This window comes from Cryptococcus neoformans (assembly GCF_000091045.1).
Source record: "Cryptococcus neoformans var. neoformans JEC21 chromosome 12 sequence".
In the NCBI taxonomy this organism is placed as follows: Eukaryota; Fungi; Basidiomycota; class Tremellomycetes; order Tremellales; family Cryptococcaceae; genus Cryptococcus; species Cryptococcus deneoformans.
The window spans coordinates 833,947-856,159 of record NC_006681.1 but is presented as its reverse complement, the minus strand read 5'-3'; the positions used below and the strand labels follow the sequence as shown (position 1 = coordinate 856,159).

The 22,213-nt window shown below is 48.4% G+C and overlaps 10 protein-coding genes across 10 annotated transcripts in view; 6 read left to right on the top strand and 4 right to left on the bottom strand.

Moving 5' to 3' along the window:
* The first annotated feature begins 90 nt into the window (after positions 1 to 90).
* On the top strand, positions 91 to 2,523 carry CNL06670 (Tubulin beta chain, putative). Its single transcript, XM_568244.2, has 18 exons — positions 91 to 124; positions 176 to 184; positions 237 to 280; positions 333 to 348; positions 405 to 449; positions 495 to 767; positions 816 to 1,012; positions 1,065 to 1,167; positions 1,216 to 1,228; positions 1,279 to 1,325; positions 1,375 to 1,448; positions 1,499 to 1,628; positions 1,678 to 1,709; positions 1,762 to 1,785; positions 1,844 to 1,937; positions 2,001 to 2,082; positions 2,152 to 2,216; positions 2,294 to 2,523. Exons 1-18 carry the CDS (start codon positions 97 to 99, stop codon positions 2,374 to 2,376), a joined length of 1,359 nt encoding a protein of 452 aa, XP_568244.1. The 5' UTR covers positions 91 to 96; the 3' UTR covers positions 2,377 to 2,523.
* A 93-nt stretch (positions 2,524 to 2,616) lies between these two features.
* CNL06660 (hypothetical protein) lies at positions 2,617 to 4,928 on the bottom strand. Its single transcript, XM_024658235.1, has 5 exons — positions 3,777 to 4,928; positions 3,288 to 3,717; positions 3,144 to 3,235; positions 2,861 to 3,065; positions 2,617 to 2,801 (listed from the first exon to the last, which is right to left on the bottom strand). The coding sequence occupies exons 1-5, from the start codon at positions 4,496 to 4,498 to the stop codon at positions 2,787 to 2,789; spliced, it is 1,464 nt and encodes a 487-aa protein (XP_024513919.1). The 5' UTR covers positions 4,499 to 4,928; the 3' UTR covers positions 2,617 to 2,786.
* A 91-nt stretch (positions 4,929 to 5,019) lies between these two features.
* Positions 5,020 to 6,163, top strand: CNL06650 (ER to Golgi transport-related protein, putative). Its single transcript, XM_568188.2, has 5 exons — positions 5,020 to 5,309; positions 5,411 to 5,449; positions 5,509 to 5,559; positions 5,638 to 5,711; positions 5,776 to 6,163. The coding sequence occupies exons 1-5, from the start codon at positions 5,265 to 5,267 to the stop codon at positions 6,056 to 6,058; spliced, it is 492 nt and encodes a 163-aa protein (XP_568188.1). The 5' UTR covers positions 5,020 to 5,264; the 3' UTR covers positions 6,059 to 6,163.
* A 110-nt stretch (positions 6,164 to 6,273) lies between these two features.
* CNL06640 (phospho-2-dehydro-3-deoxyheptonate aldolase, putative) lies at positions 6,274 to 7,923 on the bottom strand. Its single transcript, XM_568187.2, has 6 exons — positions 7,843 to 7,923; positions 7,736 to 7,788; positions 7,452 to 7,688; positions 7,252 to 7,397; positions 6,841 to 7,196; positions 6,274 to 6,782 (listed from the first exon to the last, which is right to left on the bottom strand). The coding sequence occupies exons 1-6, from the start codon at positions 7,873 to 7,875 to the stop codon at positions 6,477 to 6,479; spliced, it is 1,131 nt and encodes a 376-aa protein (XP_568187.1). The 5' UTR covers positions 7,876 to 7,923; the 3' UTR covers positions 6,274 to 6,476.
* A 469-nt stretch (positions 7,924 to 8,392) lies between these two features.
* On the top strand, positions 8,393 to 10,215 carry CNL06630 (put. CPS1 protein, putative). Its single transcript, XM_568186.2, has 6 exons — positions 8,393 to 8,617; positions 8,691 to 8,756; positions 8,825 to 8,928; positions 8,989 to 9,187; positions 9,348 to 9,423; positions 9,488 to 10,215. The coding sequence occupies exons 1-6, from the start codon at positions 8,590 to 8,592 to the stop codon at positions 9,561 to 9,563; spliced, it is 549 nt and encodes a 182-aa protein (XP_568186.1). The 5' UTR covers positions 8,393 to 8,589; the 3' UTR covers positions 9,564 to 10,215.
* Positions 10,216 to 11,356: 1,141 nt separating this feature from the next.
* CNL06620 (expressed protein) lies at positions 11,357 to 12,995 on the top strand. Its single transcript, XM_568185.2, has 4 exons — positions 11,357 to 11,614; positions 11,923 to 12,076; positions 12,144 to 12,516; positions 12,579 to 12,995. The coding sequence occupies exons 1-4, from the start codon at positions 11,551 to 11,553 to the stop codon at positions 12,582 to 12,584; spliced, it is 597 nt and encodes a 198-aa protein (XP_568185.1). The 5' UTR covers positions 11,357 to 11,550; the 3' UTR covers positions 12,585 to 12,995.
* Positions 12,996 to 13,182: 187 nt separating this feature from the next.
* On the top strand, positions 13,183 to 17,510 carry CNL06610 (hypothetical protein). The gene is made up of 8 exons (XM_024658234.1): positions 13,183 to 13,712; positions 13,764 to 14,216; positions 14,267 to 14,448; positions 14,495 to 15,984; positions 16,044 to 16,370; positions 16,430 to 16,948; positions 17,022 to 17,117; positions 17,189 to 17,510. The coding sequence occupies exons 1-8, from the start codon at positions 13,207 to 13,209 to the stop codon at positions 17,354 to 17,356; spliced, it is 3,741 nt and encodes a 1,246-aa protein (XP_024513897.1). The 5' UTR covers positions 13,183 to 13,206; the 3' UTR covers positions 17,357 to 17,510.
* Positions 17,378 to 19,070, bottom strand: CNL06600 (conserved hypothetical protein). The gene is made up of 6 exons (XM_568183.2): positions 18,673 to 19,070; positions 18,520 to 18,612; positions 18,301 to 18,433; positions 18,092 to 18,226; positions 17,950 to 18,009; positions 17,378 to 17,853 (listed from the first exon to the last, which is right to left on the bottom strand). The coding sequence occupies exons 1-6, from the start codon at positions 18,838 to 18,840 to the stop codon at positions 17,609 to 17,611; spliced, it is 834 nt and encodes a 277-aa protein (XP_568183.2). The 5' UTR covers positions 18,841 to 19,070; the 3' UTR covers positions 17,378 to 17,608.
* A 241-nt stretch (positions 19,071 to 19,311) lies between these two features.
* CNL06590 (hypothetical protein) lies at positions 19,312 to 21,723 on the top strand. Its single transcript, XM_568180.2, has 7 exons — positions 19,312 to 19,945; positions 20,030 to 20,302; positions 20,369 to 20,451; positions 20,505 to 20,554; positions 20,623 to 20,900; positions 20,962 to 21,336; positions 21,397 to 21,723. Exons 1-7 carry the CDS (start codon positions 19,780 to 19,782, stop codon positions 21,654 to 21,656), a joined length of 1,485 nt encoding a protein of 494 aa, XP_568180.1. The 5' UTR covers positions 19,312 to 19,779; the 3' UTR covers positions 21,657 to 21,723.
* CNL06580 (hypothetical protein) overlaps positions 20,483 to 22,213 on the bottom strand; it is a 2,681-nt gene continuing 950 nt past the window's right edge. Inside the window, exons 3-4 of the mRNA XM_568179.2 lie at positions 22,054 to 22,213; positions 20,483 to 21,904 (exon numbers count right to left, since the gene is read on the bottom strand). The exon at positions 22,054 to 22,213 is cut by the window's right edge and continues 333 nt beyond it. Of these exons, the coding sequence (XP_568179.1) occupies positions 21,893 to 21,904; positions 22,054 to 22,213 (172 nt within the window). The 3' untranslated portion in view covers positions 20,483 to 21,892. The remainder of the gene's footprint in view (positions 21,905 to 22,053) is intronic.

Genomic DNA, 22,213 nt, shown 5'->3' with positions numbered 1-22,213 from the left:
GATGTAACACGCTCGCGTGGGGCGCCTGACCCGCGTTATTGTTTGTGACTTCGATCTTCTCTTTCTATTCACTATATACTTCTTTGATATATAACCATGGGTAGAGAAATTATCAACGTATCTGGTGAGTAGCTCTGCATATCAGACGCGGAATAATGCTGATAAATATTTGTAGTCGGCCAAGGTTGGTGTGGTCTGCGTCGACGAAGAGAGTTGTGCTGATTGTTTGCGTAAAGCCGGTAACCAAATCGGTACTGCTTTCTGGGAGAACATCCTCCAGGTAAGTGTGGAAGATGAGATCATCGTGATTTACGCTAATACGAAGTACGTAGGAACACGGTCTTGACAGTAAGCCAAGAAATTTCGTCGCAAGGTTGGAAACAAAAATTGACTACTCATGATAGGGAGTGGTAAAGCCACTACCGACGATCCCCATATCCTTGACAAAGGTGCGTCTACTAGATTGATATAGCAAAAGCTGAATCCTCCCCTAGTCGATGTCTACTTTACCGAGGCATCCAACAAAAAATACGTCCCTCGATCCATCCAAGTCGACCTCGAGCCCGGTGTCGTCGATCTCGTCCGTTCCGGCCCCCTCGCCAACCTCTTCAGGCCCGATACCTTTGTTCACGGAGAGTCTGGAGCAGGTAACAACTGGGCCAAGGGTTATTACACCGAGGGAGCCGAGCTTGTTGACCCTGTGCTCGATGTTTTGAGGCAACAGGCGGAGAACTCTGACTCTCTCCAAGGTTTCCAGCTCTTACACTGTGAGTTCAAACCATTCAGCGCCGCATTATGATTGACGTATGTTTCAGCCCTTGGTGGTGGTACCGGTTCCGGTCTTGGTGCTCTCCTTCTCGGCAAGATCAGGGAAGAATATCCTGACCGAATGCTCGCTACCTTCTCAATCTTCCCATCCCCCAAGGTCTCTGAGACGGTCGTCGAACCTTACAACGCTGTCCTGTCAACACACAACTTGGTTGAAAACAGTGACATTACCTGCTGTATCGACGTAAGCATCTTGCTTTAAACTTGGCGATATGCGATTATCTGACATTCCACAGAACGAAGCACTGTACAACATCTGCGTCTCTGATTTGAAGATCCAGTCTCCAGAGTACAAGGATTTGAACTCACTGATTGCCAAGGTCATGACTGGCTTCACTAGTAAGTTGATTTTTTGCTTGACAATCGCATGCTGATCACATACGGTAGCTACTTTGCGTTTGTAAGTGGTCTAACAAAGTATAAATGGATTACAAAAGCTAACTTCGGTAGCCCTGGTGTCCTTAACTCCGATCTTCGAAAGCTGGCGGTCAACATGGGTGAGTGCTCTGCACGTGCCTAGAAGCGCCCGACTAAATTGTCATCCAGTTCCTTTCCCACGTCTGCACTTCTTCACTGCCGGTTACGCCCCTCTTGTTGCCAACGCTTCCAAGTCTTACACCGTATGTCTCCTTATCACCTTGTTGAACAACCTCTTCTCACACTGCTATAGGCTTCCAATGTGCACGAGCTCACCGCTGCCATCTTCCAAAAACGAAGCTTGCTTGCGGCCATCGACCCTTTGTTCGGTAAATACCTGACGGTCTCTGTTGCTTACCGCGGTAAGCTCAGTATGAGGGACAGTAAGTCATTTCTATACGTAAACCTCGTATCTCGCTGACAGTCCTTCAGTCGAAAACGCTGTCTGGGACTTCCACAACAAGGTGAGTACTGCGTCGAGCTTTGACATCACTTTTAGTTACTAATCTTGGACAGAACTCTGAGCACTTTGTTCCCTGGGTAAGCTCCCTCATTGAACCAATTATGTTTTGAGCGGATGGCTAACGGTTAGTCATAGATCCCCAACAGCTCCCTCACCACGCTTTGTACCGTTCCTCCCCTTGGTCAAACAGCTGCCGCTACTCTTGTCGCCAATACTACCGCCATCAGCGGTACGTTTTTTTTGTATATCTTTTGAATCACAAGCTGACCAAATGTGAACTTGCAAATTGTAGAGGTCTTCAAGCGATCCCACACTCAGTTCAGGAGTCTCTTTAGGAGAAGAGCCTTCACCCACTGGTACACTGGTGAGGGAATGTACGTTGTTACCTCCTTCAAAACGCTTCCTGGATGAGATCAGAATGCTGATCAGGATGAATTCGACAGGGACGAGCAAGAATTTACCGAGGCCGAAGCGAACCTTTCAGACTTGTGTATCGAGTACGACCAATGTATGTCCCGTGTTCTTCTTTATTTTTCCCAACGCTGTGGCACAATGGCTAACCTAGGCTGTTTTCCCTGTTTATAGATGCCTCCGCCGATCTTGAAGAGGAGGAATACGAGCTCGAGGGTGAGGAGCACGTGGAGGAGGGCGAGAACTACGAGGAATGAGCGTTTCTGTCACCTTTAGTTCGCCGTTCATCTTCAGGGATTTTTCGTAAAATGTGGAAAAGAGGGATGAGGGAAAGAGACATATTAGCCAAAAATGGATATAACGATAGAACCTTTTGGAACTATGGCCACGTTTCCCTTGGCATGCTGAAGTTACTAATGTCGATGAACCAAACACTAAGTAAAACCACTCAAAACGCCGATCACAGTCTTAATTTTGCGATCCAAAAAGAAAAAAACGTCCAAGGATGTCGGAGATTACAACATGTGCATCGTTAACCCAAAAAAAACAAGTAGCCGAAAAACAACCAAAAGAACAAAGGACCAAGATATAAAGTATATGACTCGTTGCAAATATGTTGCTAATCAACAAATGAAACAATGATAGAGAATATTTCTATAGAATAGATCTATAGAACAAAAGTCTGTTCCCGTAGTCAATAATCACGTCTTCTCAACTTTCAAGCCTGAAAATAAAACTTACCTGTCCGCCATTCCTAACCCTCTCTTCCAACAATCTCTTCGCTTTTTCTCTCCAATCACCTTCTACCATCTCCACCATCTTTTCTAGCACGAATTCCCATTTCATGTATGGTGGAATAAAGGATTCAATGGGGTTTAGTAGGGCGGCTTGCACGGCGAGGCGGAGGGCGGTGAGGTTGTGCGTAGGGACGGAGTAGACGTATGGTCTGGACGCAAAGACAAAAAGGGCGGGGCAGAAGGAAAATCAGTTTTCGGGGTTTAAAACACAGAGAAAGGGGGCTTACGGATCGAGGTCAGTCATGTGCCATTGTTGAGCGTGCCATTTGGTTCGATTCAATGGATCGGTCTCGTCCCAAGTCAAGATGGGATTGATAAACTAAACCCCATAAAATTAGCCTGATCACGAAGGAGTATAGTTCATCACTCACAGGAACGCCCATGCACAAAGCATCCCAAGGACTGGGACTTATCCTAGGTCGACCCACACCAAGTAGCACAAAACTTTTTGACAGCTGCGCATAAAACTCGATCACGCCCAGCTTCCCCAGATTTTTCAGGCCTATATCTTCTACAGCTTTAGCCGTAACCGGATCATCATCCCTCAACCCGGCTACGACCTGGATACCAAACTCCTCTTGCAGCCCCATCAGCGCCGGTAGCGTCCAAGAAAAAGCAGGGGTATCGTCTAGGTAGTGCATTTGTTTAGCGAGGAGATAGGCTTGTGGAGGGTCGGAACGTTGGGAAGGGGGCAGGTAAGGAAGACGGTGGCAGGTAGGTTCAATGGAATAGGATAGGAAGTGGTTTGAATTTCGAGGAGATGGGGAGAGGGTGAACTGTGGGCCCAGTGGTGTTCCGGGGCTGCTCAAGAAAGTTAGCTTGATAGGAGGGGGCTGGTTTTAGGTAGATAATTTGCTTACTCGTCCCAGTACCAAAATGCAAGTAAACGCCAAGCCTCAATACCCTCGAGATTATTTTCCGTCTTCAAACACTTTTGGTCCGTCAACTTCCAACATACATCGACTTGTTCCGGATCAGCCAACACCATCCTCACGTTCCACCTATGCTTATGCCACAACTCCACCGTTTTCCTCATATCTGGGTTCCACCACCCCAAAGAACTGAACATGTAAGAATAGTTGTAGGCGTTGAGCGTGGAAATGACAGATTGGGCGTAAACTGTTTCGCCAGTGACGGAAGCACCAGAGAACGCTTCAGCAAAGTAAATAGAAGAGAGGATAATAACGGTTGTTTCGTTCGTACCGCACCCCTGAGCGACAAGCTCAGACTCTTCTTCATCGCTAAGACGTTCGTGCGAGGTTAAAGGCAGAGAAGTATTTCGTAATAAACCGAGAGTGGCACATCGCTCAAGCCGAGCAGCAACTTGGTCGTTGTGTGTCCATACTTCGCCGGTTTGGAAGTATGGATTATCAGCTGCTTTGATAATTATGGTTTCGTAAGATGAGGGGCGGAAGAAGAGAGCGTAGAGTATACCGAGGAGGGAGCAGGTGCCGAGAAGACCGAAAAGCAGTAACGGTCGAGTACGAAGATGCCAACGGCGGCGCACGGGATGTTTGTGTTGTTGAGATTCGACAACGTCTGCGACAGTGGGTGATGTGGCAAGTGGCTGATAGTTGGCCATTATATGCGGTGTATTGTATTAGATTGGTTGAAAACGGCGGGAAGTGAGTCGTGTCGTCCTTGCCACAAAATCGTCGAGTCCATACACTCGACTATCGCATGCAGACGCCCAATCAGCGATGTGGCTTATGTAGCTATGCTGATCGTCTGGCTACACTAAAGCAGTAATGTCGAGTGCCAGCGGCTACGGTGTATGTTCCTTCGCTCGACCTCTTGATTGTGCTGAGAAGGGTTGGTGGCCAGGACGGAGTTGACGTAAGCGGTAATATGAGGGAATGCCCGAGTACGACTGTGGGAGCATAGAGGTTTCCCGACTGGGAGAGATATACTGTACGAAGGATATGTAAAGACGACGGATCGATCCAACAAAACACGTGCCAAGCAGATCCGTACTTAGTAGACAGCGATCTGCAAATCAAAGCAGAGGCCAGAGGAATCCTTTCCGCCCTGACCTGCCCTGGATTTCTAATCCGTCCTTATTGATACCAAAAAATGCCGGTTTTCTTGTAATCCGCAAGTTTCTTATAATTACGAAAGAAACGCACACAACAGCGGCCACACCCGCCTGACTGGGAATAAACTCTACGGCAATCCCCGTTATTCGGTTCTCGAACCCTGTTGTAGTTCTCGCCAGCATCCCGCCGGCTGGGGTTCCTCCACAGCAAGACGGAGCAGTGCAGTGCTCTCCAGCAACTTTATATTTCAACTATTTTTCATTTTTCCATCCATCTCATATCTACCACTATCCACTCTGCAAAGCACACACAATGGAGTACATCGGTAAAGCCACAGAGGTCGTCAAACACTTCAGAGTACGTCTGTCTTGTTGCTAGTCCTCCGCGCAGCAGCCCCGCCTCAGTGCCAGTTGCTTCGCTTCAATGGTCATGCTGACGAGTACTGATCCAACTCGCAGGAGACCAAGTTGTCTACCCTGAAGCCTCCTCAAGAATTTGTATGTACCTGCAGGCTCACTTGATTGCGAAGTTAATTGATTCTGATTCTGCCATACAGTTTGATCACCGACAGCTCTCCCGACCCAAAAACATGAATGAGGCGACTTCTGTATGTAGTTTGTGTCCTTGAGGGCCTTAACAATCTCATCAAGCAGGATGGGGTACTAATGCTTATGGAATGACATAGCGTGTGACCTATAATACCCGCCACTACTCTGGTAACTACCTCATCGTCATCGCCATTCTTGCCGTCTACGCTCTGTATGTCCTTACTTTTTTTTTCATTTCCTACTTCTCGCCGTCCCAATCCTAATAATATTCATAGTATAACAAACCCTCTCCTTCTTATCGCCCTTGCCTTCCTCGCTGGAGGCTTTGCAGCCATCAATAAATTCGCCCCGGAACCTATGCAAGTAGGCGACCACATTATCACCCAAAAATCTCTGTACACTGCGCTCTTTGTAATTGGTCTCCCGCTTTTGTGGATCGCTTCACCTGTGTCAACTTTCTTCTGGTTAGTTGGTTCATCGGCGATTTTGATCTTGGGTCATGCCGTGTTGATGGAGCCTGGGGTTGAGAGCGAGTATGCGGGCATTGAGCAGGTTTAGATTTAGGGTCTTAAAAATGTGAAGGAAATTGAGCGGTGTTTTTTTTTCTTCTGATTCTGCTGTGTGATACATACCCGTGCTATATGCAATCATAATGTTCCAAAGGGAGGAAATGTCCGCTCGGATGGGAGATGCAGATCAGGAACTAGATGAGCATTGTTTATTGGGCCTCGCTCGGCCAGGACCTGGCCAAGATCAGTCGTCTTATTCCATGACTCCATATACGTTAGAAGATCTACCTCATGAATCCAGTAGTTCCCTTTAATGCAACATGAGAACTACCAGCCTCCAAAACCAGGAAAACGATAACGCAACTCCACAAATTAAGTGCCATGCGTGCAAAGTACAACGTACAAAACAATCTCCCGCCCTAAACGGGCGTTTTTTCCTCCTCCAAACCAACTCTTCAGCCTACAGTTTACTGCTGTCCCTCTCTCTTAGCCTTGACAGCTTCTCTCCTCGCTTGCACACCCTTCCTCAACTCATCCAACAAAGGAATAGTCTGCTCCATCGAAATACAAGCATCCGTCACAGAGATACCGTACTTCAATCCAGAAGGTCCCTCGGCAGGAACATTTTGTCGACCTTCAAAGATGTTGGACTCAATCATGACACCGACAATGGCGTTGGATGTGGGTCCAGAGGAAAGTTGGGAGGCAATGTCGGCACCGACCTTAATTTGGTTGAGGTGTTGTTTGGAGGAGTTACCATGAGAGCAGTCAATCTGTTTGCTTGTTTTAGCCATGTATTTTTAAACCAGAAGAGACGATTAATAAACGTACCATAAGCTTGGCAGGCAATCCGCTTTTGTTCAATTTTTCCGCACAAGCGGCCACATCATCCGCTCCATAATTAGGTCCCTTGCTGCTTCCTCTCAAGATGACATGTGTAGAACTGTTTCCTTCCGTCTCAACAATCGCGGACAATCCTTGCTTGGTAACAGACAAGAAAGTGTGTCCAGATCCGGCTGCTTTGATCGCATCAATTGCAATCCCGATAGAGCCGTCAGTACCGTTCTTGAAACCGACGGACATGGAGAGTGCAGACGCGAGTTCTCGGTGGACTTGGGATTCCGTGGTTCGGGCTCCGATGGCGCCCCATGCGAAAAGGTCGGCGAGGTACTGGGGAGAAATGACATCTGTGAAGCTGTAAGCTTGGGAGTTCAAACAAGGGAAGAGATGGTGAAGACAAACCAAGGAACTCGCCGGCAGCGGGCAAACCAATTTCGGTAATGTCCAACAGCAACTTTCGTGCAATCTTAAGACCTCGGTTAATTTGGTAAGAACCATTCATGTCCGGGTCGTTGATCAATCCCTTCCAGCCAACAGTTGTTCGAGGTCTACCTGAATGTCAGCTCAATAATACTTGCTTTTTCCATATTGGATAGACATACTTTTCAAAGTAGACTCGCATAACAATCACAAGATCTTCAGCAGCCTTGTCGGCGTACTCTTTGAGAGCTTTGGCATAGGTGATGGCCTGTTCGGGATCGTGCACGGAACAGGGGCCGACAACGACAAGCAATCGGTCATCATCGCCTTTGATGACAGCCTCAACTTGTCGACGGCCGTCAAGCACAGTTTGGGCGCCTCTCAATGAGAGGGGAAGCTCTTCATGTAAAATCTGAGGGCTGAGGGAGCATAAGCTTCCAAACGAATACATTGATCAGAGACGTACGGGATAAGAGGCCTGACAATCTTGACCCTTCGGTCGTCGAGGAGTTCCATGGCCTGTCTTCAAATGAGCTTTTTGCCAATCAAAAATCAAGCAACAGAATGACTTACGTCTCGGATAGATACTCTTGTAGGGGAGGGCATTTCTCGAATAGAGGTTCTGAATATGCAGATGTAATAAATGTAAAGTCGATCGGGTAACAGGTCGTGACCATTTTACAAAACTTGGTTCGCTACTCCCTCCCGCCGGCTCATCGAGTCAAAATTCCAGTCATCAGCGAGGTCGGCGAGGACCGCCGCGCGCTTATGACGACCCTGTCGCTTAACTTTTTCCACCTGGCTATTATCCACCATGCTTTATTTATGTTAGCTTCATTAATGGGCGTACACGAAGTTTACAATAATACTAAGGAGACATCTCGCTGTAGCATATATTCTCTGACAAGCTTCTGTGACTTTTCCTGCTACCTGAGACATTTGGTGGGCCGCCATCTTCTGTGTTCCAGTCTCCTGCCTTTCCAGTTCTGACTGGCTGGCCCTCCACCGCGACAACCACAATTTACGTAACAATCGCGATCTAATTAAAATGGCCCCTGCGCGCGCTTTGTTGTTGTCGAGTTGGCTTGGGTGTATTCATTTTTCGCTACATCTTTCTCCATAACTTCATAATTGAAGAATCACATTTCATCTCAGTCGTTCTCCCCCTGCAAGAATCCTGGATAATACATTCGGGCATCGACTACAGGCGCGGCAATCATTCTGGAGTAAACCCATCAGCGTCCGGCTACATCTTCTCGCACGAGACGCTGTCAACATCTGATCCTTTGTACCCGCCTCGCACTTTGAAGAGTATTCACCATGGGAGGGCAATTGAGTAAAGCTCTTGGTGTGTCCTGGATTGATCAACGCAATACCCATTTCGAAACCAATCATAGCTGACTATTTCTTGACGACGCTAGGCAAGTTATTTGGCAACAAGGAGATGCGGATCCTGATGTTGGGGCTGGACGCCGCCGGAAAGACGAGTACGTTATATCTACATATTTTGCTGGGAATTATTGGAAGCTGAACATGTGTATGATGTCTCCATTAGCCATTTTATATAAGCTTAAGCTCAACCAAAGCGTCACGACCATCCCTACCGTCGGGTTCAACGTGGAAACAGTTACATACCGAAACGTCAGATTCAACGTCTGGGTACGTTCATCTTTCCCTACCTCTCCTTCGACCCCCACGGTACTGATCTAATTCGCACAGGATGTGGGAGGCCAAGACAAGATCCGTCCGTTATGGCGACATTACTATACTGGCACACAAGGTCTCATCTTTGTGATCGACTCTGGCGACAGGGACAGGATTGATGAAGCTCGACTGGAGCTGGAACGGATTTTGGCGGACAGGGAGATGAGAGAGTGTCTGTTGATGGTATTTGCGAATAAACAGGATTTACCTGGCGGTGAGTCATATTTTTTGCCTTTGATTTGATGTCTTGCGGGGAGAAGACGGGCGTGAGAAGACATTCGTATTTTGGAAAGGAAAAAATGAAAAAGGAGATGGAATGCAAGGGCGAGGCACAGCTTATGAAAGAATTACGCTAATTCACATGGGATTCACAGCCATGTCACCAGCAGAGGTCACTGAAAAGCTTGGATTACATCGAATGAAAGATAGGTCGTGGTACGTCCACCCGAGGTACGTTTTTTTACCCTCCTCCTTCTCACCCTCCTATCTCGCTTGTCATCTGACATAAGTACAGTTGCGCAACGACTGGAGAAGGGTTGTTTGAAGGATTGCAATGGCTCTCGAGTAACGTCAAGAACCTCAAGGTCTAAATCGCGAATCCCTCAAACGTCCTCCCGCCTTTTTTTCCTCTATCCTCCTCAACTTTCATTCTTTGCTATACCGGCCTTTGCACCTCATACCTTTTGATCATCCGTTCCACATATTATAGCGAGACGAAAAATGACCCTCCATACGCGATTAGCTACAAAAAACGCAAACCCCGAACACAAACATCTTACTCTCCCAAATGCCGCTGCTACAGAATGCGACTTAATGCAAAACTCGCCCCATGCCACATTCCTGACTGTCAATGTCGAAACTACGTTGACTTTTCCAATGTCTTTACCTAGCAAAAGAATATACCCCTTTTTGGTGGATAGGATTTTTCCTTTTTCAAGCCGTTTATTTTCATCAATTACTTTCCTCTTTACTCTTTTTGTCATTTATTTAGTTCGTTTGATTTGTCTATATGTTTGACTCCTCATCTTCTTTTCGTTTATTCATTCATCTTTTTTTATTTTAAATGATGCCTTATGAAGGGTGACTGGAATCTTAATATTAGCGCGAACGGGTGGAGGAACCGAGATGCTCTTGAGGGGATGCCGGGGTCTTATGTTTGTTATTCGGAAACCTTCTTTTAAAGGGGGGTGTGCTAATGCATACGAGTCAAAACAAATACAAAGGCAAGATGGACAATGTCTTAAAGACTGGAAAGTTTGGACGATGAAGGTGATCTTGTGGCTGTGCATGTGAATGGATGGACAAAGGTGCGATGAACGATGTGGACCTATCGCGTATCTTCTTGTAATCTTATCTCGATACACATATATCGGAAGGAAGGAAGGAAGGATAGTAGTAGTAGCATACGTTGGTATTCCTTGATTATTAGCTGCTGTTAGTGGAGACATCAGAGTAGGTAGAAGATTTCGCCATATTTATTATGGGTGGTGAAAAATAGAGATGGACCACAGCAGATAATTAAGGCAAGAGCGGACATGATTGAACAAACGTGAGTTGGAGAAGCAGCCAATTAACGAAGAGGAAGCTCGCATGCAATTTCATCATCATCCTATACACTTTTCTAGACCCAAGCAGGGCATCCCAGATCAGAAAAACGCACCGCAGATAATCGAGTTCCACCATCATCATTATGCATCAAACTGTTCATTCTGCATGGTTCTATTGGCCGTCTGCCCTTTACATATATATAGACGAATGAGGGTTCGAGTGATGAGCAGCCGAGAATGACGCTAGAGACCGGGAAACCGGAAAGTATAAAACATAGCGAGCTGCATGTTTGCATGGGAAACCAGGGAGCTGGGGAATGAAAGGGACACGGATGAGGGAAAGCCGTAAGAGATGCGTGCGCTAGCGTGTTTATTTGCTGTACGACGGATCTGTTCCATACCTGTAATAAGGCAGGATGAGGGATGAAATTCAGTACAGACGGTGAGGATGAAAGAGGAGCGGGTGGTAAGTGGCGTGTAAGGTGAAGTGCTGGGCATGCCGGGTGGAGCTGATGTCAATCGAGAAAAGAAGGAAAATGCATCACTGCACGCATGCAGTGATAGAGGTATGACGATTTGCCAAAAGATAAATTTGTTCCTTTTCTTGTATAAGCAGTCCAGCCCAGCTCTGGCCGCCTTCCGCTTGCAGGAATCTCCCCTTTTGGGCATTCGGGCGGGGAAAAGAAGCGGGAGAAAAAAGTCAGGGTATGACGTATGAAATTACATGTTGGACGGGCCATCTCCAGTTGATCACCTCCCAACGCTCGTTCCTGCTCCCTCCTGGACGAGGGTTTATTCAATTCCATTTTCAGGTTTTGCATTCGCATTTGCACATCCTTCTACAAACAACAAAAATCGCATTCACTGCCCGACACACAGCCACCTGCCAGCACGGTCTAGATCGACAGCTTGACAAGACATCAGACAACGCCCGAGTGTTGAGAACAGCCAGATAAACAATCACAGCAAGACACTCCTCACCAATCATCTCATTCCACATCTGAAACAACCAACTTCACAGCTATAAAACATGGTTTCACCTGCGTTCCCAGGTCTTTTCTTCGCATTTGCTGCTGCAGTGCTCCTTTTGTTTGGTGAGTTTTGTTTCGGGCCCTCAATGCGTTGTGAAATTATTTCGGGGGCATCATGGAAATATTCGAAAGCAACAGATAGCAGATGTTTCTGGAAAATTATTTCAAAGAGAGGATTGCCCTAGTCATCACAGAGCAAGCTCTGATAGGTGGCTGGGGGAGGTTCATTTCCATTTCTCATGTGGCACATGCGTGCCTGCGTCGTATAAGAGCTACTCCCAAATTCGTTTGAGATGACGAAGTCTTTCTAGTTCCACTTTGCATGTGACATATCTATCAAAGCGTTGATGCTAATGACATTCTCACAACAGCCTCCATTTCCCCTCCAGCATGGGACCAAGTCGGCTTTTTAACTACTACAGCGGGAACGACCAAGACCGTTTTCGGTGTCTTTGGAGAATGTGTCAAGGGGGGTAGCTGTTCAAGCAAATCTGTTGGATATGATCTTGTCATAAACGGTGCTACGTTCGTTCTGTTTCCCTTCTTCTCTCAAAGCAAATAGACCACATATTTACACTGTCTGATTTCACAGCGACGTCAACATCAATCAAACAGTCTTGCACAATCTCACTTATGCCATGATTCTCCACCCTATTGCCGGCTTCCTTGCCCTTCTCGCCCTTGTTTTCGGCTTGCTCGGTGCCTGTGCCGCTTCCCGAGTTGCCACCATTTTCATGGCCCTCTGTTCCGCCTTGGGCCTTATTATCACTTTGGTGGTGTTTGTGATTGACATGGTGCTCTGGAACGTTGTAAAGAACCATGCTCGGGATGGTGGTGTTCAGGCTACTTTGGGTAATGCCAACTGGTTCACGGTCGCCGCTTTGGCGTCGCTGTTCTTGTCCATGTGCACTTCTGTTTGTGGAGCTTGCGGTAGATTCGCCAACGGTCGAATGGCGGGTGAGAAAGTAAGCCTTTCGTTCCTCATTCATTGTCCGATGCACAGAGTGCTGACGGTCTGTTGCTGCAGTACTAGACCATTCTATAATTCCATCCCATAATCCAAACCGTGTCTTCGAAGAAGATGGGCGAAGAAACCCATCATATTGTAGCTTACAGCAATTCCCAAACAAACCCTTAGCCCCTCTATCATCTATACATCTTCAGCGAATACGCATTTCCAACCTCTTAATTGTGATCCCAAAGACGTGTGGTTCTGATAGGGTAGGGTGTATGAGATATAATTATTAATAATATCTACGTTAGTCACATCCTTGCGTGTTCTTAGAAGCCTCATGTTAATAATCGTACACGAAAGTTTTATTTTCTTTCCATCCTATTTACTTCATTAACTTATACATCTTTTATTGTACATGCGGTGCATTTCCTTGAGGAAGGAAATAGGCTTATGCAAGTTGCCTAATTATATCAATCCATTATCAGCGCGATTTCCTTGTGGATGGATATGCACATGTATAATAACTGTACAACATCAATGTTCGTTCGTGTTCATGTCATGTAATTGTCGTGAAATGTGGAGATGGCCGCCGCTTGCGACAACCAGACGAACACGAGGAATCCATCCACCCAGTTGTCGTATGGGTATTTCCATTTCCTTTATTCTCTATCTTTCAACTTGTCCCTTTTCAACAACGGGCATGGACCACCAAACAAGGTTGTTCCAGATGCTTAATGCAGCGACTTCGCCGCCACCAAACAAATCGGCGGCGACGGCGTCGTCACCTCGAGAACCGGAACCTACTCCACCACCACCTTCTCTTCAAAGCGTAAGCTTGAACGATCTCTTCAAGGGCATACAGCTCCAGACATCATCGCCTTCTGTAAGTGCCAATGGCAGTGCTGCTGGTGTTGCTCTCGAAAAAGCCTCAAACGCTTCCGTTGCTGGGCCCACGATCGGACTCGGTCATATCGGTCAGCACACTCCGGGCACGAGGTCTGCTTCACAAGCTAGCGTGGGTTCGGCACCGGTATCAAGTCCCCCTCCTCCTTCAGGACCGGCTCAAGATCAGAGGGCAAAGTTGCTTGGTATGCTGTCTTTTGGTGGGAGCGGCGCCGGCACGCCTGTTAATGTCACTACAAGTGGGTTTCCAACGCCACTTTCGGGACATGTCCAACCTGAAAGTCAGGCCAGTGCTCCATTCGGGTAAGCTCTTTTCCTCGATAGTAATCTTCTAAATTACTGATATCTGTGCAGAGGAATCAAGAGCCCGGTAATCGATCACAGCAATCCGCCCCAACCTAACATCACGCCTGCTCAAGACCCCGCGATTGCATCCCCTCCAATCGTGGAATCCAACGCCACTCAAACTCCTGAGCCTGCCCAGCCTCAAGGGCAAGGCGAGCAACCGAGACCCAAGTCTGCTGTGCCCAACTTCTCTTTTGTGTCTCCTTTCGATGCCTTTGACGACCCAACTCCGGTTGCTGTTTCTCCTGCAAAGGAGAAAAAGCCTGAACCCGAAGTTGTCAAGCACGAAGAAAAGATACAAGCCACTGCACCGGCGCCAAAGGAAGTGAAGGGTAAGAAGGATAAGGTCAAGAGTCCTGCTCCTTCTAAAGCTCCTGAACTTCCTGTTGCCGCCCAAGAGGCCTCGCTCAAGGAAGAGCCCGTGGCCGATAATGCCCTCCCGCAGAACCAGCAGGGCAGCGGGTAAGCTTTAATGAAAATCATCATGATATCAATGCTTACTTTACTCGTAGACCCAAGACAACTCAGTCTCATATCACTATCGACCTTTCCGAACCCAATCTTGATTCTCTTATTTCCACTCCTGACCTTTTGTACATCCAACCAACGACTCTATTGAAGGTTGATGTTGGATATAAGAAAGGCAGGAAGGTCGGGCTGACAAGGCAATTCGTGGCTTATACCATGTCCAAAGGTGAGTACGCCATCGTAGCAGTGAACCATGTGCTTACATCAACCAGGCAAGATCAGGCTTATCGACAGCCGTAGTGGCGCTCGGCTCATGCTTCAAACCACCACTTCCACTCCCGGCCCTATCATCGACATTGCAGTCTGTCCTGTATACGTCGCGGCCCTCGCAGCGGACCGCTCTTTATGGATCTGGCGTGTCCCCGCTGGCTGGAGGGAAGATAACCCACCTGTTGACTTGACCTTGATTAGCCACACTACCGGTAGCGCTATTGGCAAAGCGTTCAAGGTCGGATGGTTGAAGAAGAACGGGGCTGACTGGGTGATTGTGGCGGGTGATGAAGGTGTGACGATGTTTGATCCTACCCGAGAAGGACGAGGTGTGAAGAAGGCCGAAGAAACATTTGCGGGCAAGACTATTTTCCGAACGATGGGCAATGTCGTCGATTTTTGTGTGAACAACACGCAAAGTGCGATGGGTATCCTTTCCTCTGATTCAACGTTCTCGCTATACAGTACACAAAGCCTCAACAGAGTCTGGCAACGCTCCATCCCATCGTCTTCCCCTCATTCACCTCCTTCTTCTGCCCACTTTATCGAATCCAACGTCCTTATCGGAAGAGAGCAGAATACTCATTTCGATCTTGTCCAAATCACAGTCAGTCTTGCCGTCTTGTCATCCATTCATTTTGTCGCGCCTCCAGGTCTGGATGCGTCATCGCATTATGCTCACGCGATGTATGATCCCTTTTCTGGGTTGCTCTTCATCACGCCCTTTGCCCGAAGCTCGCTCTACGCTTTCAGGTACGCTCTCAAGGATACTGAGCCTGTAAGGGATGCGGGCAGCCCGAACAGCCCTCAGGTTGTAGCATTCGACAGGATGGCAGAATTCCCACTTACCCAACAAGGATCTTCTGGAACTGGCGTAGTTACAATCGGAATGATTGCCCATTTGGGTAGAGATCCTGGGCCGGGAAGGGAGGAAGGTGATTTGGAGTGGTTTTATGGTACGGCAGAAGGGTTTGCCAGTGCTAGTATGGGGAAACAGGCGACGGGTTTAGTTAAAGGCGGCGTTGTTGCTTCTGCTGTAGCTTCGTCTGCGGCAGCTGCTACATCTGTTGAGCCAAAGAAGGAAAAGGAGGCAGAAAAGGAGATACAACAACCTGAAAAGAAGGAGAGGAAAAAGTCTGCTCAATCTACTCCCACCAGCAAGACCCTTCCCCTTCCTCAAAATCTCCCTGTTCCTCAGCCTCTGCCGAGCATTGGTTCCCGGACCAACAGCACTTCCGGATCATTAGTGGAGGAGGCAGGTGGTGCCGCTGCTGCCGCCGCTAGTACTGGAATGAACTCGAGGAAGCTTAAGAAGGAGAAAAGGAAGGAGGAGAGGGCGTTGGCGAGGGCGCAAGCTGCTGCTGAGGCGGAGAGCAAGATTGAGGCTGCTTGGGGAGCTGAGACTTTGTCGGCTGTTCCAGAGGCGAAGAGCGAGAGAGCAGAGGCGAAGAGCGAGAGAGGAGCGGCGGCTAACGAGGAGGCTCTCAAGCAAGCAAGTCCATTTTTTCCAATTTGATTTGCACAAAAGCGGGCATACTAATAGCTATATAGATGGAAGGTCGCCTTTCTACTCAATTCCAGGATCTCCTTACTGCTTCCATTTCCCCTCTTTCGGCGCAGCTCGCCACTATCGCCTCACCTTCGTTTTCCAGCAACATTGCGGCTCGAGTCGAACGTTCTCTCCAGCCTCAAATTATGTCTTCTATCAGTATCGAGCTCCAAAAGAATTTGAAGGGATTAATGCCCCAGATGGTTGGTGAAATCAGTAACGAGGTTCAAAGAGAGGTGAAGAGCTGTTTAGACAAGGTGCCAAAGGATTTGGAGAAGGGCTTGGGCCCGGTGGTCAGTAGGACTGTTGCAGGAGTTGTCCAGACTTCTGTACGTCATCTCTTCCTATTATTTTTTTCGTGGGCTGTATGCTGACATGAGGGGTATAGGTTGAGAAGATGATTCAACAAGCCATTCGCTCCCACCTTCTTCCCACGCTCACCCAATCAACCTCTTCCCTCACAGACACGCTTCTTACCGAGCTGAAATCGGAGATGCTTCAAATTAGAAAAGAGCTTACCCCACTCCCACCACCCGTTGTTCCCGAGACGAAGCGAAATGTCGGAGAAGATGAATTGTTGAACAAACTTCAAGAGATGTCGCAGCAGATGGAGGCCTTGCAGACTGCTGTCAAGGATATCCAGGGAAGAAACCTCAACGGTATCAACCATGCTCAATCTGTGTCCAACCTTTCCACCACTCAAGGTCCTCTCCCACCTCCCATTCAGAACACCCGACTTCCCACACCCGCCCAATTGGAAGACACTTTCCTTGCCGCTCTCACTGCTCAGACAGTACCATCCACTCTCCAGCTTGTGGATGACCATCTAGGCTTGACGGATTACTGTTTGCCCGTATCAGGTAAAAGTCCTTTGAGCCAGGCAGTTTTGTTGACCTTGTTACATCGCGTAAGTGCATCCATCCCACCAGCCGCACATGTTTACAGAACCCAAGAATTACGAGCTAATCAAGAAAAATTAGACGTCTATTGCGATTGCCGACATCCCGGCGCAGCACCCCGTGTTCCCCCATCTCGTCACTTGGATCAGACGCACAATCAACCTCCTCGACCCTAGTGTATGTCCACATCCACACTCATATTTAAAGTAATCTTTTCTGCTAACCAAAAAACACGCAATGCTTTGTAGGACCCCAACATCAAGGAATACATTGTCCGCCTTTACCCTGTCGTGCAGACGCATTTGAGCAACGTTATTGCCTCTGTGCAAGCGTCTGGCAACCCTCATGTGCAGGCGCAATTCCTGCCGGTGTTGAAGGAGATTGGGGACGTGTTGGCTGCCAAGGTTAACGTCTAGGTATTGGAGTCGAGTCGAACGGGGGGGAGGGGCGTAAAGAGATGGAGCGCGAGTGTGGGTGAGATGCAGAGGAAAAAGAAGCAAAGAAAAGTCGCAGCAAAAAGTTTCTGGGACGATATCTAGTAATGAAAGTAGTCTGTTCATAAAGCATGGCATAGTTATTCTTTTGAAACTAATTGCATTCTTTTACTGACAGGAAGATCCAAACAACGTATCCCAGATAACACTTGTCTCTCGCATAACCCCCCCGCATCAATACCCCCTGTCCCACCTGACCTCATTGACAACCTCTTTCCCATCCTTCATCCTCTGGACATTAAACAGCAACACATCGGCCGCAATCTCCATCTCACCTTGTGTGTTTCCCGACAAGTGCGGGGTGATGATACATTTCGGGTGGGACCACAGGGGGTGTTGAGCCGGTAGAGGTTCGGGGTCTGTCACGTCTAGGGCGGCGCCGAATAGGTGCGGGGTGTTGAGAACAGCCAACAGGTCGTCTGTTGTGTGAAAAGTAAAAAAAGAAGAAAAAAAAAAGAAAGATTAGTCAAGACTCTAGCTGGGAGATTTGGTGTGATGAGTCGGAGCGGACGTACCGGAAGGTATGAGGGACCCTCGGCCGACGTTTACGAGTACGGCGCCCTTGGGAAGCATCTCTGTTTTTTTTTTAAAAACATTTATTAGCTCCATTTAAGAAGAATGAAAAAGAAATCGAAAAAACGTAGAATAAAAACGAACCTAGCTTTTCCTTGTTGAGAAAGTACTGCGTCGCTGGCGTGTTTGGTAAACTGGCTACCAGGACGTCACACTGATTCAAAAATTCCTTGACGGATTTGGGATCCTTGGTGGAGTAGAACGCTTCTGGGATGGAGCCTGAACGGGCATGGAAGTCGAGTGTTCCCATTGTCAGGCAGAACTGCAAGAGGGGGAATATACTCGGAACGCACCGTCCTTATCGCCCGTACCGGGGATAACGTACCCGTCTTGAAGGGTCGCTTTGCCAGACGTGTTGGCGGCGATGATTCGCATACCATGTGCTTTAAGAAGCCTTGCCGTTTCGCGGCCTAGTGATCCGTAGCCCTTTTTTCACCGAAACGACGCACGGTGAGCAAGGAAAGCAGAAAAGAGGTTTACACGTTGTGGAAGCGATGAGGATGGGTACGTACGAGGAGACCGGCGGTACGGTGGAAAGTCTTTCGAGCGTAATACGCTTGGCCGTCCATATCGCACTCTTCCTCGGATAGCCACCGCTGCTCAGTCTGGTTCATTTAGCACAGGCGCGGCACGAGAAGGAAGCAGCTCTCCCGCCTTGGACTCACCCGCGCGCCGACGATCTGCCGGGGAAGCTGATGCAGCAAGGCGATCGCCATCGCCACCGCATAATTCGGGATCGAGAGCACATGGGTGCCCGAGGCAGTCGCGAGTCTGACCGCCTTGCTGTCTGCCTTGCCGCTCGCAGCCTTTCGCCCATCCACATACGCCTTCATTGCGGGACTGGCAATGGCCTTGTCCGCGCCGGCGGAGCACAGCTGCACAAGCTGCAGGTTGGGGACATGGGCGAGGGAGTCGACGGGGGGGCCGCGGCCGGTGGTGAAGAAGACCTGGATCCTGGAGAGCTCGTCGCGGGTGAAGGGGGAGGCGGGGTCTGTGCGGTGGATGAAGGCGGCAAAGGCGTTGCGGAGCTTGGCGACGGCGGCGGGGGGGAGGGGGACGGTGGATGCGACGGTGTACGGGAGCGGCATGGCGTATGGGCGGTCGCACGTGGCCAGCGTCTGTTTATATATTATACCCAGCGAAGGTGGATCCCCCGCCGGCCATAGCCGTTCCTATGTCATGACGTGGAACTTCTGGCCTGGGATTACGTCACGCGAGTGCGGCATTAGATAAGGAACAATCCGTGCACAATAATCGGGAGACGACTAATCACGTATCGCTGGCGTGATAACATCCATTCACGCCTCCATCGGACATCGGGGAATACACTTCGGACACTGCGGACAATGAGATACGATAAGGCCCACCAGACACGCCGAGGATTTCCAAGCAGCGGCTGTACGATCCCACCGCTCACTAAAAAAAGATGAACGAATGGTAGATACGCTATAACGCGTGATAGCGACATCGATTCTCAAATCCATACTACGGCGTACATCTCTGCCTGCTGTGTGTGATGAACGCTTTGGTTTTGTGTAGTGACTGGTTTCGATGCCGTCAGGTCACGAGTTTGATCGAAAGAAAACGGTATAATTGTCAATCCGGCATAATAGTGCGTAGCGACGAGCAATTACTGTTGTCATCTGCTTTCCTCAAAGAGCCTCGATAGAAAATGACGGGCGACTAAAAAGTCTTCATAAGACAAAGAACCACAAACTATCATTCCCAACCTCCCTCCCCTAGTTGATCAAAACCGACAAACCTGGTCAAAGATGTCGTACAAGGAAGACAAGGACCTTGAAGAAGAAGGAGGCGATGCTCCTCAGGCCATCACCACCCTGATCGAAGAGGTGTACATCAACAAGTACACTTTCACCGAAGAAGAAAGCCGATCACTTGTTCGTAAACTGGACTGGCATATCCTGCCTTACATTTGGTGTACGCAACCTCCTCCCCCCTTTGTCCATCCTTCCGATTATAACGCTGAAATCTTCATCTAACGCTGACATCTCCATCATCCAGGGTGTTACATCTTCAACTCCCTCGATCGATCCAACGTGTCCAACGCCAAATCCGACGGAATGCCTACCGATCTCAACTTTCCTGACGAAGGTTACGCCATCATGCTCTCCGTCTTCTATGTCCCCTTCTGTCTCCTTGTCGTACCCAGCGTAATGCTCACCAGGAAAATCGGGCCCAAATGGACGATTCCGGGTTACATGATCGGGTGGGGTGGGATGGCGATGGTCAATGCCGGGTGTAAGAATTTTGCTGGAGTGCTTGCTGTCAGACTCTGTAAATTGCTCTCCCTTTGCCCTTGCAGCCGAAAGCAATGGAAAGAAAAAGGCTGATACAAAATAGTGCTGGGTGCTTTTGAGGCTGGGTTTGCGGCTTCCCTGATTTTTTACTTGACCACTTTTTATACTCGTTCGGAACTGGGCAAGGTAAGCTGTTTGATTCAACATGTTATCATCCATTTTCATTTTAATTTTTTTAGCGTATTGCAGTTTTCTACTCTTGCAATGCCCTGTCGGGTGCATTCTCAGGGTACGTCACCCCATCTTTTTCCCTCCACCTCATGCGCTGACCTAAAAAACGCTCATCTTCTTCTCTAGCCTTATCGCTTATGGAGTCTTCCAAATGGACTCTAAACTCTGGGGTTGGCAAATCCTCTTCCTTATCGAAGGCGCATTCACCGTCGCGTTCGCCATCCTTACCGCCTTCATGCTCCCCTGGTCTCTCGACGAGGCGCGGTTCCTTGATGAGCGAGAAAGGGAAGTAGGCAGGCTGAGGGTGTTGAAAGATGGGTCGAGCAAGACGGGAACAAAGTTCAACGTGAGAGAGTTTTTCAAACCGCTAAAGGATCCGAGGTTCTATGCTTTTGCTAGTATCGGTAAGCCTCTATTGCTTAGTTCTTCGTGCATTTGCGATATATTCTTAACGGACACGTTTAGCGATCTGCTACGGTTGCGCCGCCTCCATGGCAGGCAACTTTCTCACCCAAATCATTGGCCGCTTCAATTACTCCACCGTCAAGACCAACTTGTTCACCGTCGCCCCTTACGTCGTCGGTACCATCTGTCTCCTCCTCACCTCTTGGTCATCCGACCGGTTCCGTGAACGCGGATTCCATCTTGCTTCCTCTTTTGTCCTCGTCCTGATCGGATGTATCATCCTCATCGCTATACCCGTCAGTCAAGTGGGCGCAGGGTACTTTGCAACATTCTTGATCACCGCTGGAGCATTTACCCCACCCGTCCTGTTCCATACATGGCACCAATGCAATGATGCGAGTGAAGACGGTCGAGCGTTCCGCGTCGGGTCCTACAGTAAGTCGTCATTTCCCCCCCTGCCTTGTGGCCAGCCGGCTGATCTGTACGGCTGCTAAGCCTTCCTGGCGAACACCGGCGGTATCGTCTCCGCCAACATTTTCCTCGACAAATGGGCACCGGCGTACCGCGAACCGCTGGCCATCACCGTCGGTATTGAGGCCTTGGCACTCGGACTGGTCATCGCGTTGAGAATGTGGATGTACTTGGACAACAAGAAGCGAAACAAGGCGCAAGGAGTGAATTGGCAGTCCAAGGATGTACCTACCGAGGCTCTCGCGGATGGGCTGAAGAATCCTGTTTTCAGGCATTTCTACTAAAGTTGTCGGTTTCAAGTACGTTCAAACAAGTGTTGTCGGATATTATGCACCTTTTTTTCAAAATTATAGAGATATGTATTGGTTTTGATGGTTGGAAAGTACAGCAAACGTGTGTAGTGGAAGATCGGAATAAGTTGTATTTTTGGTATCGTACGGATGTACATAACTTTTGTCTGCTTTTCATACATTGCGTCCCTAAAAGGTATTAAAAGAGTATGCAAACATCATTGTCGTAACTATCGTCCAAACTGGATAATTACTGTCAGCAACAATTCAACTATGTGTTAGTTGATAAAGGAACAAGAGTAATGAAATGCTCATTTCAAGGCATTCGATTTTTTTTGGATTTTTTTTAAAGTCCAACGCCAAGAAATAAAAGCGGAAAGATAAAACTCACGAGCCTCTCGCTGACCCATCCTGTCCAGCCGCCAGAACCCTCAGGCTCATCCCACGCATATTCATTACCACTCTTCACAGCCGCTTTGGCTACCACAGGTTGCACCACTTTGGGTCTCAAAATCTCCTTGTGCTGAACTCTTATCGGTGTCCCAACAGTC

Excerpts from the sequence above, each read along its gene's own strand:
- CNL06610 (XM_024658234.1), top strand. The coding sequence starts at position 13,207 with ATGGACCACCAAACAAGGTTGTTCCAGATGCTTAATGCAGCGACTTCG. Across the intron at positions 16,371-16,429 it reads CAGGAGTTGTCCAGACTTCT|GTTGAGAAGATGATTCAACA; the intron begins GTACGTCATCTC and ends TGAGGGGTATAG. Across the intron at positions 17,118-17,188 it reads TCAACCTCCTCGACCCTAGT|GACCCCAACATCAAGGAATA; the intron begins GTATGTCCACAT and ends AATGCTTTGTAG.
- CNL06660 (XM_024658235.1), bottom strand. The coding sequence starts at position 4,498 with ATGGCCAACTATCAGCCACTTGCCACATCACCCACTGTCGCAGACGTT. Across the intron at positions 3,718-3,776 it reads GCATTTTGGTACTGGGACGA|CCCCGGAACACCACTGGGCC; the intron begins GTAAGCAAATTA and ends TTTCTTGAGCAG. Across the intron at positions 3,236-3,287 it reads CTTTGTGCATGGGCGTTCCT|TTTATCAATCCCATCTTGAC; the intron begins GTGAGTGATGAA and ends TATGGGGTTTAG.
- CNL06640 (XM_568187.2), bottom strand. The coding sequence starts at position 7,875 with ATGCCCTCCCCTACAAGAGTATCTATCCGAGAC. Across the intron at positions 7,689-7,735 it reads ATTGTCAGGCCTCTTATCCC|CCCTCAGATTTTACATGAAG; the intron begins GTACGTCTCTGA and ends ATGCTCCCTCAG. Across the intron at positions 7,398-7,451 it reads ATGCGAGTCTACTTTGAAAA|ACCTCGAACAACTGTTGGCT; the intron begins GTATGTCTATCC and ends ACATTCAGGTAG.
- CNL06650 (XM_568188.2), top strand. The coding sequence starts at position 5,265 with ATGGAGTACATCGGTAAAGCCACAGAGGTCGTCAAACACTTCAGA. Across the intron at positions 5,560-5,637 it reads ACATGAATGAGGCGACTTCT|CGTGTGACCTATAATACCCG; the intron begins GTATGTAGTTTG and ends GGAATGACATAG. Across the intron at positions 5,712-5,775 it reads ATTCTTGCCGTCTACGCTCT|TATAACAAACCCTCTCCTTC; the intron begins GTATGTCCTTAC and ends TAATATTCATAG.
- CNL06620 (XM_568185.2), top strand. The coding sequence starts at position 11,551 with ATGGTTTCACCTGCGTTCCCAGGTCTTTTCTTCGCATTTGCTGCTGCA. Across the intron at positions 11,615-11,922 it reads TGCAGTGCTCCTTTTGTTTG|CCTCCATTTCCCCTCCAGCA; the intron begins GTGAGTTTTGTT and ends TTCTCACAACAG. Across the intron at positions 12,077-12,143 it reads CTTGTCATAAACGGTGCTAC|CGACGTCAACATCAATCAAA; the intron begins GTTCGTTCTGTT and ends CTGATTTCACAG.
- CNL06600 (XM_568183.2), bottom strand. The coding sequence starts at position 18,840 with ATGAAGGCGTATGTGGATGGGCGAAAGGCTGCGAGCGGCAAGGCAGAC. Across the intron at positions 18,613-18,672 it reads GGCAGATCGTCGGCGCGCGG|ACTGAGCAGCGGTGGCTATC; the intron begins GTGAGTCCAAGG and ends TAAATGAACCAG. Across the intron at positions 18,227-18,300 it reads CGGTACGGGCGATAAGGACG|GCTCCATCCCAGAAGCGTTC; the intron begins GTGCGTTCCGAG and ends ATGCCCGTTCAG.
- CNL06590 (XM_568180.2), top strand. The coding sequence starts at position 19,780 with ATGTCGTACAAGGAAGACAAGGACCTTGAAGAAGAAGGAGGCGATGCT. Across the intron at positions 20,452-20,504 it reads CTCGTTCGGAACTGGGCAAG|CGTATTGCAGTTTTCTACTC; the intron begins GTAAGCTGTTTG and ends TAATTTTTTTAG. Across the intron at positions 20,555-20,622 it reads CTGTCGGGTGCATTCTCAGG|CCTTATCGCTTATGGAGTCT; the intron begins GTACGTCACCCC and ends CTTCTTCTCTAG.
- CNL06670 (XM_568244.2), top strand. The coding sequence starts at position 97 with ATGGGTAGAGAAATTATCAACGTATCTG. Across the intron at positions 1,710-1,761 it reads TCTGGGACTTCCACAACAAG|AACTCTGAGCACTTTGTTCC; the intron begins GTGAGTACTGCG and ends AATCTTGGACAG. Across the intron at positions 1,938-2,000 it reads CAATACTACCGCCATCAGCG|AGGTCTTCAAGCGATCCCAC; the intron begins GTACGTTTTTTT and ends TGCAAATTGTAG.
- CNL06630 (XM_568186.2), top strand. The coding sequence starts at position 8,590 with ATGGGAGGGCAATTGAGTAAAGCTCTTG. Across the intron at positions 8,757-8,824 it reads GGACGCCGCCGGAAAGACGA|CCATTTTATATAAGCTTAAG; the intron begins GTACGTTATATC and ends TGTCTCCATTAG. Across the intron at positions 9,424-9,487 it reads TCGTGGTACGTCCACCCGAG|TTGCGCAACGACTGGAGAAG; the intron begins GTACGTTTTTTT and ends ACATAAGTACAG.